Here is a 12,974-nt window from a genome sequence, read left to right on the forward strand (position 1 = left end):
CCGATGTTCTCCTATATTTCAAGCCAACGTTAAGTCGTTCCTTTATCAAATTAGTGGCTTTGCCTTTTGTAACTGTATAATTGCCGATTCTAGATTGACTCAGATGGAATGTCCTTTCATCAAGTATCTCTTAACTTTTTTTACTGCTTGTCAAATGTTTTAGAATCGTGATTTACACCTTGAATAATTCGCAAACCCCCTGACTACCACAAATAGATCTTTTGCATATCCAGACTTGAAACACTCTAATACTAAACAGATGCGGTGATACATAGAGGGCCTAAAAGGAGTCCACCACCCAGCTAGTTTGTCCTGATCCCCCGACCTAGGGTGCCGCCTGCAGGCTGGTGACAGGAACCCACTCGATGGTCTTTATATAGCCTCGCCGCTCGACCTGGAATACAATGCCATGATTCATCATTCCCTGCCTGCAGTCTACTGCCGCGGCATGCGATACATTACTATAATTGCCGGGTTGCACCAGAAATTACATGATTCAACGCTGCCTGCTACACCACGTGATCCTCATAAGGCCAGCCTCGACTTCTTGTCGTTTCGAGACTCCCGTGATCAAGATCGATACTGTTGGAGCCCAGTACTTAGCTCAGTGTCCAGAGCTGCGCTCTGAGCGCATCCTTGCGCCCGGTAAGATTAGGCTGGGGTCTGGGAATAGATGGGAGGCTTATCTGGTGCTCTCCTACGTGTACTTCGGTTCAGTTGGCTTCCTCACGTGGACTTCATCATGACAGGAAAGTCGCCAGCCCATGAGCATATACGATACGGTCTATACACTAGATAGTATACATCAACGATGCCTATGACGCCAACGAACCATCACGATGCTCCAGTCCTCTTCGACCGAAAGAACCCACTCAGGGCTCCCATCAGTTGAGGCAGCCCCTTCTCGTGACTATCACCATGCATACCGCCCCGAATCCACCCAGGAAGCTTGCCCCGAATCCTCTCCGTTCCGTACCTGCGATCCACCAGTACGATGGCTGCATAGTCACCCATGTGCCTGATGGCCCGCCCGATACTCTGGTTGACGGCTCGCATACAAGCGTTCTCGTAAAAGTCCCTAGCCGCCTGTTTCGCGACCACCAACGCCTCGTCTCTCGACATCTTCGTCGCGCCGGCGGGATCCGTCAGTCGTTGGACAGTCGTGGTTTCGATGTATTCCGTCTTTGCCTTCCATTCGGGAGAGTTGATGTTTGGGTATGGCAGACCTACGATAATGACGCAGCGGCCCAGGCGATCGGAGAAGTTGATGCCCTCGCTCATCTTACCGCCGACTACACTGAGTAGCAGGGCACCTCGAGGTTTGGGTGGCGCTCCCGGTTTTCTGTCGGTTTCATCACCTAAAATGGCTTGGCTGTACGCCTCCAGCACCTCGTCGCTGGATCCGCCGCGGGTTTCTTTGAATGCCTGTTTTCTTTCCTGAAGGCGCTGCCAAATTGACTTGGGCTCCCCAGCAGCCCGGCTATCCCAAATTGCAACGACTTCATCGAGGTACCCATAACTGGGGAAGAACACGACCACACCATCAGGCACGACGTTGCACATGTTCAAGATGGCCAGACCCAGCTGGCTTACCATGGCCTTGTCAGCCCTGCGCTGGAAGCTGAACTCGAATGTGGAATTGGTGTCCCGATTTGGGCCGGGCTGTGTGCCTGCCAGGGTCCAGACACAGAGGTTAGAGGGGGGAATGACGTGCCCGCAGCTGAGGGTCGTAAGTTTTGAGGTGGAAAGATAGGGAAAGAGATGGTCCTTGTAGTCGTCAAATGGAGACATAGTGCCGCCGGCGAGGATGACCGCTCTGGCGCTCGTGGCAATGGTTGAGAAGGCGTGCGTTGGTGACAGTAGCAGGTAGGAAAGTTGGATATCTGGCGGATTCGTAGTGAGCTTCTCGTAGAAAATGCGTCCCTCGGAGCTAAGGTTGGTGAGAGATATCAGGAAGGAGGATAATATGTGGAGGACAGGCGTGGAAGATCTCGGTGATGCCTTGACGTGGCCTGCATCGGAGGCTTCCTCTTCGACATGGGCTACGTAGCTCTCAATCTTGTAGGCGAGTTTTGACTCCTGGATGTACTGAATCAGGCGGAACAGATTGATCTGATCTACTCCCTTGCAGCGGAGGAGAACTTTGGAGTCGACGATGCCCTGGGTACTCTGCAACATGTTAGTTAACGCAAATAAAAGGCCTCAAGCGTTGCGACTTACCTTGACCTTCAATTGCCCGTCCATCCACTCGCTGAGACCCTCGACGACTCTGCCCACCTGCCCGACCATGACTCGGTTCTCTCCCTTCAGCTTCTTGCCAAACTTCCTGACGTAGATACCGAGCATCTGTCGTGCCCTCCTCAGCTCGCTCAGCTTCACCTCGGATGCATATACGTTGGCTACAGCGTCCATGATATTGTGCGCCTCGTCGACAATAACAACGTTGCCCTCTAGCTTGATACCGAGTGCATCTCTTGCGTTCTTCTGTAGCAGCAAGGGGTACGGTAAAGTGACGATCTCGGCACCAGCAATCGCCGCGCGTGATGCATAGTACGGACAGATGGACAGCTTCTTCCCCAGATGATACAGGTCTTCGATGTCAGGCAACGTGGCGTGGGCGGTGTCCCTGAACTGATGCGTCTCGGCAATATTATCTTCTTTCAAGACGTGAGGGCACTTGTCCTTTGACTTTGGCTTTTGGAGTTCCGCACAACGGTCATTAATGGCGGATAAGCTGCCAAGGCGCGATACGGAGGGGTTGATGCAGAGTTTCTGGCGTGACGATAGGGGCAGGTGTTTGACTGGTTCTTTGGCAGGGTGGTCGTCTTCACTTTGGCGTCGCACAATCGACTGAGGTACGGATGATGGGAAGGATGGTCGTCGCAGTTCATGGATGAACTGGGTGAGTTGCGAGTGCGTTCTTGATGTGTAGTATATCTGATGTAATTCATGTTACTAAGGTACCCGGCAACAACAGGGGCACTGCGCACCTTGACTCCATCCTCGACCTTGTCCTCCTCTTGATCGGCGTTGAGACTTCCCAAGCCGAACCTGGACAGGATGTCTTTTGTCTCTTTGCTCAGACCACTCATGGCGTCGCCGCCATTGGCCGACCCGGCTGCGTCTGGCTCATCAAGCAACCATTCGTCATCCTCCTCAACTTCGAGAGCACGAGGCTTCGATCTCGAGGGGCCATCGTCAAAGCGGCGTCGCTTGGCGCTGCGAGCTTCAATAGCCTGTTCTTTTTGACGGATCTGTTCCAACTTCTTCTCTCGCTCTTCCCAGGTGCGGGCGAGTTCATCTCTTTTCCGGCGCAGCATTTGCTCCACAATCCAGTCGGGCTCATCCTTGAAGTCGTCCATGTTGACTTTGAGGGATGCCTCGTGTTCCTCAACACGCTGATTCCGCAACCATGTTATTGAAGCGCAAATGAGCGAAAGCGATTTGCCCTAAAAGAGGTGTTAGCACCTGGGTGTCTAGAAGTGCTGTTGATCACTTCTCACCGTGCCTGTTGGGCTCTCAAGGATGCCGACCTGTCCATTTCCCTGCTGCAATACGCCATAGGCCGCTTTCATGAAATCAGTCTGCACATCATAAGGTGTGTAAGGATGGTTGAAGTCAATGCCGTCCGGGACAGTCATGTCACTGGGGGCGCTGTCCGCCATGACGAAGTGACATCAGAGATAGGCAAGCAAGCGCCTTGAAGCCCTAGGAGCGAGCTATTACGCGATGAGAGTCAGGCCTCGGGTACTCCGTTTGAAACTAGCATCCGAATATTCGTGGGTACAGTATTTTGAGTGTCAGATCGTCGACGAACGTACACGCATTTGCGGGATGCAAGTGCTCACGGTTGCCAGGTGCATTGGCCAGCATCAAAGGAAAACATACCAATCAAGCTCACCTCGGTGAGGAGGGGGCATGGACCAGTCCTGTCCAAGGCAAAGGTCAAGAGCTCGGTGAGCAATGCACTAGGCCGGATGCAGCAGGGTGGGGTCTTGGGAAAAACTGAGAGGACCAGGCGAGAATGCGATGCTGACATAATACCCTCATTCCTAGTCCAGAGCCAGGGAAACAACCTTAGGGCTGGCTGCCCTCCGCCCCGCCAATTGCCCGAAGCTCTGCCGCCAGCCTGCCACCACCACCATCACAAATTTCCTGCTTGCGAACTTTTCGACAGGAAGTTCCTCAGCGATACTAACCACCAAAGTCGACCACTCCCACAGCCGACGCCATGCCTACCCGATTCTCGCGCACCCGCAAGCAGTACGTCTACCAATCCCGCTCCGCTCCGACTCTATAAATCTGGTCTTTATCCCTCGTCGACGGTATCGCGCGCGCGCAGTCTATTTCGATGGCTTGATACGGCCAGCGAACCGTCGTGAGGGATGGGAAGGATGAAAAAGAAGGAACACATACAATGATGTCTTTTTGGCTTTATGCCATGCAGGCGCGATGGTTCAGAGGGGGTTTAGCATGTTGAAAACAAGGGCGTCAGCATTGCTTCCCCAGCAAAAAGGAGGTCATCACACCAGTTCTGGACTCTTCCCTCTGTGTTGAAACACGCAGAGATGTGAGGACGGGACTGGCGTGGTACCACCAACTCTGCCATTCTGCGATCCTGCGAGAATTGTCTTCGTTTCCAAATGTACCCGGAAGCTGACTTTCTCTTTTTCTCTCTGTAGCCGCGGACACGTCTCCGCCGGTCACGGACGTGTTGGCAAGCACCGCAAGCACCCCGGTGGTCGTGGTCTGGCCGGTGGTCAGCACCACCACCGCACTAACCTCGACAAGTACCATCCCGGTATGTTTTCCATCTCTCCAATGTCATTATGACCGCTTTGCTAATTCGCTCTTCCAGGTTACTTCGGTAAGGTTGGTATGCGTTACTTCCACAAGCAGCAAGCGTATGTTCTCCCGTCCTGATACCCCAAAGATCCCATCTAACACGTTTGCAGCCACTTCTGGAAGCCCGTCATCAACCTGGACAAGCTCTGGACCCTCGTCCCCGCTGAGAAGCGCGAGGAGTACCTCGCCGGCAAGGGCGACAAGGTCCCCGTCATCGACCTCCTCCCCTTCGGCTACTCCAAGGTCCTCGGCAAGGGCCGCCTCCCCGAGGTCCCCATTGTCGTCAAGGCCCGCTGGGTCTCCAAGCTGGCCGAGAAGAAGATCACCGAGGCCGGTGGTGTCGTTGAGCTCGTCGCATAAGTTCAGTCAAATCCAAATCATACCAACTCTTGGACGGATGATGTGCAGCACTCTTTGGGGGGGTAAATACAATGATGGCTACATGAGATAGTCACGGGTCATCAAGCGGACGGCGTTCTGCGAATGTGTCACCCGCAGCTCAAAAGCTTTGCGGGTGCACGGGAAAAGGGCCAAGGAAAACGGTTCTTCATTTTTACATCATGATCCGACCTCCAAGGAGTTTGACGAATAAAAAAACGAAAGGCTCTTCCAGAATCAAAAAGTTCATGGCTTTGATGATATCCCGGGATCTTATGTTTAGTGGCGTGTCTGGGTTTTCCATAAGGCGGACGGGATACGATTTGAAATGGTATTACTTTTTACGTCTACTCGTCTCGTCTTGTCTTTTGTATATGCGTGTTCCGTGTGTCTTATGCCGTACAACATGATGCATGCTTTTCCCAAGCCCTCGCCTCTCCATCACCTTCAGGCATATGCCTACCTCTGTACGGAGTACTCCCAAATCCCATATGTTCGTCCAGTGTTTATACATATACATGTCTGACTCCATCAACCATCCGTTCCTCACTTAAGGTGGCCTAAATCACTCACCATTGGTATCGAAATCTTTCTTTTCCTTTGGTGTCAAAACATTATCATTACGCCTCTAGCATATCCATCTCATCGTCATCGTGATCCACCTCCACCGACTGCTTAGGCTTAGGCTCCCGTAGGAACTCGTGCTCCAACGCATCCTTGGCACTGATGCGTCGAGCAGGATCGAGCTCCATGCATCGCTCTAGGAAATCGACGGCCAGCTTCTCCTCGTCTGTCAGGGGAATGCCAGGCTGACCGTCTTTACCGCCATCGGTGCGGCACGTAGACCAGAGAATGATCTTTCCCAGCGAGAATCCTGCGTTGCCGACGGTGGGAATGTTGGTCTCGAACATGCAGCCGTGGAGCAGGCCAGACTGCTTCATACGCTTGACACCAAAGATGGTGGCGATCTCAATCATGGCCTCGACGTCGTCGGCGCTGTTGAAAAAGGGGAATCGCTTGCTCATGATTGTTAAAAGGATAACCCCGGCTGACCAGATATCGATCTTGGTCGTCTGCTCGGTGCACTTGAAAAGCACCTCGGGGGCACGGAAACCTCTCGTGCCAGCACGGTTCGCCCTTCTGGACGGCCGAGTATCTGTCTTGGGGTAGCCCTGTTGAGGGCCGTTTTGGGATGCCGCGCTGTTGGTGATTCTCTGCTTGCGGACGTCTTTGCTCTCGTGGCAGAGACAAGGTTTGCTGTCGGAACCTTCGCGTTCAGCGAGACCAAAGTCGACCAGCACACCGCGACGCGACTGAGGGTCGTAGAGGAAATTTGTTGGTTTTATATCGCGGTGGAGAATCTTGTGCTCGTGGACAGCCCTGAGGGCGGTGAACAGGCTGCGGAGGTAGATGGCCATGTCAGAGACCTTCATCTGGCGGAAGTAATCGCGGAAGTCCTCATGGCGGAAGTAGGGCAGTATGGCAATGACCTGATCCGTGGACCGGAAGGCTGTGATCAGGGGGCAGACGGCGGCACAGTTTCTGAGGTCGTGGAGGAGCTCGAGCTCGTTGAGGATGCGGTTGGGGCTCGAGGTGACGTAGATCTTTTTGATGGCGACGTATCGGGCGCGGCGACGTTCGCGGGTTACTGAGGTGTTGGTGGCGTTGGGCTTCAGAGGCGGGGATGTCCACTTTGCAGCGAGATTGTCCTTCTCTTCGAGATCCCAGCTATTATCATAGAATTCGTATTGGAGGTCTTCTGCCTTGTAGACTGTCGAGAAGGTGCCTACAGAGAGGAGCGGGGGTGTTGGTAAGAAACAACAGACGGGGAGAGCAACATGAGAGTGACATACCTTCACCGATCCTCTTGATTAGGCGATATCTTTGGGGGAAACCGGGAAAGGTATCTTGTAAACGGTCCATGTCGCGTTGGACACCCGTGTCGACTACCTCGTCTTCATCGGAGCTCTCGTCGGACGGATCCTCAACCTCGACCTCATCCTCGTCGTCCTCGACCTCTTCGGTGTGTTGTTCGGACTCGGCCATCATCTCGGTGTCTTCTGTGCGGGCGTGGGGGGGATCTTGGTGGATTTCAAAGTCGTCGCGGCTGCGTTTGCGCGTGGCAGTGGCAGTGGCAGTGGCCATGGAGTGCTGCTGTGGTCTCGACTCTGCAGTCATGGGGCGGTGGGCCAATCGCACGTCTGCCGGGGCGGTAGAGGTGAGTGCCGGGGCATGGAAGGGAGAGGGCGCGCGTGTACGGTTCGAGACAGTGTCTAGGGCCGGGACTGTCGTTGAAGAAGCTTGGTATGTCTGTGAGTGGTGGGTGCGTGATTGAGTTTGGTGATGGTGGTGGTGGTGTTGAGAGTTTTGCTGCAGAAAGCTTTGGTGTTGTTGGTGTGGTGGTTGTGATTGTGTTTGTGGTGGTTGTGGAGGAGGGTGGTGGTGGTGGTGTGTCTGGCGGCTTTGGTGTTGTGGCGGCGGAGTTGGCGTTGGTGTTGTTGCCCAATCGTGCCGGTGCCAGGCCTGGACGTCGAGGGTCTGGCCAAAGCGAGTCAATTGATCGATGGCATCCAGGTTGGGTTGAGTGAGGCCAGCTGAGGAATCTCGCTGGGTCGTACACTGCGTCATCCGAGGCTGTGGTGGAAGGGAATTGAGAGAATGGTTTGTTGTATTATTCGGTAGAGTTTGGACAACAGTCGACTTCTTTGCTGTTCAAACGAATTGGTACGGCGACGTAGGTATAGCGAGGTAGAGGTACCTGAGGTCGGTCCTGAGATAGGTAGGTGCTCTGCAGTCTGCAGCTGCAGCGTACGAGGTAAGGACTGATGTATGGTGAGGTGTCCGGGTGTCTTGGGAGGTGACCAAGGGTATAATTGGACGCTTCTTGTTTTTTGGAATTTCTTTTTCTTTGCATCTGGCAGCAGGTGAACAGGTGAATAGATGAAGGTGGGAATCTTTTGGGATTTCTTTTGGTCTGGTGCGTCCCATCTGATGCACGTCGGCGGGCTCTTTTTTCTCTCTGGGCTTTCTTCGCATTCGTCCTTTTGCGGCTTGCCCCGAGTACAAGTAAGGTACCTAGGTATCTACCACCTAAAAGGTACATCGCGGGTGGTCCCAGGATGAACCCCGAATGGACCCAAATGGCACCAAACAGGAGCAATGGAGGGGCACAGCGGCCGTGGTCAGTGAGATGGTCCCCTGGAAAACAGTCCGCTGACCAATCATCTCGCTTATTTTGACCCCGCACCTCAGAAAAAAGTGACTTCCCCCCCCCCAAGAAGTGGCAGATGGAACTGCCAGACACTGCCGGTCGCGTCGGAGCGCAAAAGAAAACAATAAACAAATTCCCACTTGGTTGCTAGGCGCATTCATCCCACCTCCACTCTCCCATCTGCTGATTAATTACACACGTACATACTTACTTTACAAAGTACACTGACGGATTACACACACAAGCAAGGCCAAAACACATCGTCAACATCACAGGCCGTTTTTTTGCGCTTCCTTCGCCTTCCTTCGCTTCCTCTTTTGGCGCTGTGCATTACTAACCCACCAGCAACTTGCAACACAACACCACACCAGGCCACACGAGAACACCACGGCTGGCCACAGACACCGACTGACCTTGACCTTGACCTTGACCCCTCCTCTCGTTCTATTTCATCCTTTTGATTTCCATCTTCTTTCCCCTCCTCCCCGCCTCTCCATCGCGTTACGTCGCTGGGTGCGCACACCTCGACCAGACCGCAGCCATGGACTCGGTCGCATTCGATATCAACGATGCGCTCAAGCATTACATGAGCGATCCCGCCAGTATTCCAACCCCAGAAGCCGATGGCTCACTCTTCGACTACGAAAATGATCCCGAAGGCCTTACCGCCGCTGTCATCAACCCGGTTCTCAACCCCATCGTTGATGCCGTCGCCGAGAACCCCGAGGCCATCACCCGCAGTGCCCATCTCGACTCACTGCAGTTCCTCCTAAAGTGCGCACCCGTCTCCCCTCATCCTTCAGATCCCTCTCTTTTGTTGTCCTCCTTTTCCTCTTCCTCTTCTACTTCCACGTCCCGTAAAGAACGCCATTCTGAGCTCCTCAACTCCTCTAGGTACACCGCCTTCCTCCCGCCACAGGTTCTTAGCAAGATCTTCGACTTGATCATGTCAGGTCTGGCAGCCGAGGGTGATGCGATAAACCACGACCTCGAGTCTCCCGACGAACAGGAGACACTCGCCCACCACAAGCAGCTTCTCGAGATCTACGGCTTCCTCTTGCAGTGGACCATCGCCGCTGTCGAGACAAAGGCCGCCGAAAAGTCCTCAACAGCACCAGTCACAAGAGGTCGCGGCAAGCCAAAGAAGAATGCGCCAAGAGACAAGGACGGCGTATGGGACTCGGCCACCCAACTGCAGTCTGCTCTCGACATCATGAGCAAAGTCCTCAAGCTCAAGCTAACCAAGATCTTCCTCACAACCTCCGAAAGGGATACCTTCATCGGCCTGTTGACCCGACCCGTCTACATGGTCCTCGAGAGCGAACAGCGCGTCAAGAGCACATCCATCCGCATGCACGCTTTCAAGGTGCTCTGCATCGCCGTCAAGCACCACGGCCACGCATACGGTTCGTCGTTTCCTGCCGCGCTTTCTTGCGCACTTATGCTAACTCCCAACAGCCGCCCAGATCTCCATCGTCCAGAACCTCACATACTTCGAGCACCTTTCCGAGCCCATGGCTGAGTTCCTCCACATCCTCGCCGAGACCTACGACTACCCACAGCTTGCCGATGAAATCCTCCGCGAACTCAGTAACAAGGAGTTCAACTCCAACGACACCAAGGGACCCAAGTCTGTCTCGCAGTTCATCGTCAAGCTCTCTGAGCTAGCCCCCAGACTGGTCATCAAGCAAATGACCATGCTTGCAAAACAATTAGACAGCGAGGTAATTTCCTCTCCATTCGCATGCCAGTGGAGCGTTGCTAACCAAATCTCAAAGTCTTACACGCTACGCTGCTCTCTAATCGAGGTCTGCGGAAACATGGTTGCCCACCTGGTCAAGCAGGACGAGCGCGGCGAGAACCACAAGTCTCAACTCAACGCCTTCTTCGACGTCTTGGAAGAGCGCTTCCTCGATATCAACCCCTATTGCAGATGTAGAGCCATCCAAGTCTACGTCAAGCTATGCGACCTCGAACAAAAGTTTCCCAAGCGACGACAACGCGCTGCCGAAATGGCGTGCCGCAGCCTCGAAGACAAGAGCAGTCACGTCAGGAGGAACGCCATTAAGCTTCTGGGTGCTCTTATCAAGACACACCCCTTCACAGTCATGCACGGCGCTCAGCTTTCCCGCAAGGAGTGGCAAGCGCGTCTTGACAAGGTGGACGAGGAGTTGAATGCGCTCCAGCCGCCCGAAGGCGCACCAGGGCTCGGCGAAGGTGCCGACACCACTGTTGATCAGCAACTGCTTGACGATGCGACGCAGATTGAGCAGTCGCCCCAGAAGCCCGCGCCCATGTCTGACGAGCAAAAGTTCGAGGCCGTCCGCAAGGCCCGCGAAGAGGCCGCCACATCCGAGGCCATCGAGAAGCTTACCCTTACCAAGCGATACTACTCCGAGGCCTTGAAGTTCATCGACGTCCTTCACGAAGCTACCGGCACTGTCTGCCAGCTTCTGGGCTCACGCAACAAGAGCGAGGTCATCGAGGCCATGGACTACTTTGAAGTTGGTGACGCCTACAACATTGAGCAGAACAAGGTTGGCATCCGACGCATGTTGCGTCTCATCTGGACCAAGGGCAACAGTGATGAGGGCAAGGGTGTTCAGAGCCATCTCATTGATGTCTACAAGCGACTGTTCTTCGAGGCACCCGACTCCTTTACCTCAAATGATGCGGCCAACTTCATCGCCCGCAACATGATCAGTCTGACATTTGGCGCGACTCCCGCCGAGTTGACATCGCTGGAGCAACTCCTCAGCACCATGATGAAGCAAGGCCTGGTTCCCGAAATTGTTATTGCCAAGCTCTGGCAGGTTTACGGCGTGCAAAAGCGCGAGATTTCCAGGACGCAACGTCGCGGTGCCATCATTGTGCTCGGTATGCTGGCGACTGCCAACCCCGAGATTGTTGTTGGAGAGATGGAAACTATGCTGCGCACTGGTCTAGGTTCCCATGGCCGCGCTGATCTCCAGCTGGCCAAGTACACTTGCATTGCCCTTCGTCGAATCAACCCTACTGGTCGTCAAGCAAAGGAGTCTACCGTAAAGTTCTCTAGACTGCCGAATGACCACGCTGTCTTGTCGAAGCTGGCTTCCATTACCGAGGTCCCATCTGAGAGCAAGGAGTGGTATGGTGTCGCTGAGCAGGCCATCAACGCGATTTACGCCATCTCTAAGCACCCTGATACTCTCTGCTCCGATATTATTCGCCATAAGACAAAGCAAGTCTTTGCCGCTCCACGGTCACGCTCAGCGTCGCAAGCAAGCTCCCAGCCCAGCTCCCGCCCAGTCTCACGAGACGAGGCCGACTCCGTTTCCGTCGACGAGGATGGTAACGAGACAATTGTTGCTCCGGCACCTCAGCCAAAGAAGCGAGACGCGGCTGTCGGCTTATCCCAGCTTCTTTTCATCGTTGGCCATGTTGCCATTAAGCAGATTGTGCACCTTGAACTCTGCGAGCTCGATTTCAAGCGCCGTAAGCAGGAGCAGGAGAAGGAGAAGACCGCAGACAAGTCCACGGCTCAGGCGGGCAAGAAGGACGAGCCCGATGACCTGGACTTGATTGGTGGCACGACTGAAGATGATTTTACCGAAGCCATGGCGCACATTCGTGAGCGGGAGCTTTTGTTTGGGCCCGAGTCTCTGTTGGCACAATTCGGACCTCTAGTGTCTGAAATCTGCGCCAACAACACCACATATGCCGACAAGGGACTGCAGGCCGCCGCAACTCTTTGCTTGGCCAAGCTCATGTGCGTTAGCTCGGAATACTGCGAGGCCAACCTCCCCCTCCTCATCACCATCATGGAGCGCTCAGCCGACGCTACGGTTCGTTCCAACGCCGTCATCGCTCTCGGCGACATGGCTGTGTGCTTCAACCACCTCATCGACGAGAACACCGACTTCCTGTACCGTCGTCTTGCGGACAAGGACCAGTCTGTTAAGCGCACATGCTTGATGACGCTCACATTCCTCATTCTGGCCGGTCAAGTCAAGGTTAAGGGTCAGCTGGGCGAGATGGCCAAGTGCCTTGAGGATGAGGACCGTCGCATCGCTGATCTGGCGAGGATGTTCTTCACCGAGCTCAGCACCAAGGATAATGCCGTCTACAACCACTTTGTCGACATGTTTTCCCTGCTGTCTGCCGAGAAGGGCTTGGAGGAGGAGAGTTTCCGGAGAATCATCCGGTTCCTCCTGGGCTTTGTCGAGAAGGACAAGCACGCCAAACAGCTGGCCGAGAAGCTTGCCGCCAGACTTACCCGCTGCGAGACAGAGCGCCAATGGAACGATGTTGCCTTTGCTCTTGGGCTGTTGCAGCACAAGAACGAGGACATTACCAAGACTGTCTCCGAGGGCTTCAGGGTTGTTCAGCTCCAGGCATAAAGGGAAGTGGCAGAGATGTTGTGGGCTGGCCATGTGGCCGTGTAGTATTGAGGTCATGGGTCGGCGTTGGTGGTTTGCTGCTTCTGGTCGTTGGTTGGCTGTCTGACTTTGGGTATACCACTGCATGGATGATGAGACTTTACTTAATGATGCGATGAATC

General features: G+C 54.2%; 4 protein-coding genes across 4 annotated transcripts; 2 read left to right on the top strand and 2 right to left on the bottom strand.

Moving 5' to 3' along the window:
• Nucleotides 1–834: 834 nt before the first annotated feature.
• On the bottom strand, nucleotides 835–3,665 carry CABS01_14738 (DNA repair helicase; the record flags this gene model as incomplete). The annotated part of the gene is made up of 4 exons (XM_060548076.1): nucleotides 835–2,169; nucleotides 2,221–2,937; nucleotides 2,991–3,449; nucleotides 3,504–3,665. The coding sequence occupies 4 exons, from the start codon at nucleotides 3,663–3,665 to the stop codon at nucleotides 835–837; spliced, it is 2,673 nt and encodes an 890-aa protein (XP_060393015.1).
• Nucleotides 3,666–4,231: 566 nt separating this feature from the next.
• On the top strand, nucleotides 4,232–5,205 carry CABS01_14739 (60S ribosomal protein L27a; the record flags this gene model as incomplete). Its single annotated transcript, XM_060548077.1, has 4 exons — nucleotides 4,232–4,263; nucleotides 4,683–4,801; nucleotides 4,859–4,904; nucleotides 4,956–5,205. The coding sequence occupies 4 exons, from the start codon at nucleotides 4,232–4,234 to the stop codon at nucleotides 5,203–5,205; spliced, it is 447 nt and encodes a 148-aa protein (XP_060393016.1).
• Nucleotides 5,206–5,843: 638 nt separating this feature from the next.
• CABS01_14740 (uncharacterized protein) lies at nucleotides 5,844–7,851 on the bottom strand (the record flags this gene model as incomplete). The annotated part of the gene is made up of 2 exons (XM_060548078.1): nucleotides 5,844–7,009; nucleotides 7,077–7,851. 2 exons carry the CDS (start codon nucleotides 7,849–7,851, stop codon nucleotides 5,844–5,846), a joined length of 1,941 nt encoding a protein of 646 aa, XP_060393017.1.
• A 1,124-nt stretch (nucleotides 7,852–8,975) lies between these two features.
• CABS01_14741 (uncharacterized protein) lies at nucleotides 8,976–12,813 on the top strand (the record flags this gene model as incomplete). Its single annotated transcript, XM_060548079.1, has 3 exons — nucleotides 8,976–9,840; nucleotides 9,893–10,158; nucleotides 10,213–12,813. The coding sequence occupies 3 exons, from the start codon at nucleotides 8,976–8,978 to the stop codon at nucleotides 12,811–12,813; spliced, it is 3,732 nt and encodes a 1,243-aa protein (XP_060393018.1).
• Nucleotides 12,814–12,974: the final 161 nt, after the last annotated feature.

This window comes from Colletotrichum abscissum (genome assembly GCF_030869225.1).
Source record: "Colletotrichum abscissum strain IMI 504890 chromosome Unknown Scaffold_57.1, whole genome shotgun sequence".
NCBI classification, from domain to species: Eukaryota; Fungi; Ascomycota; class Sordariomycetes; order Glomerellales; family Glomerellaceae; genus Colletotrichum; species Colletotrichum abscissum.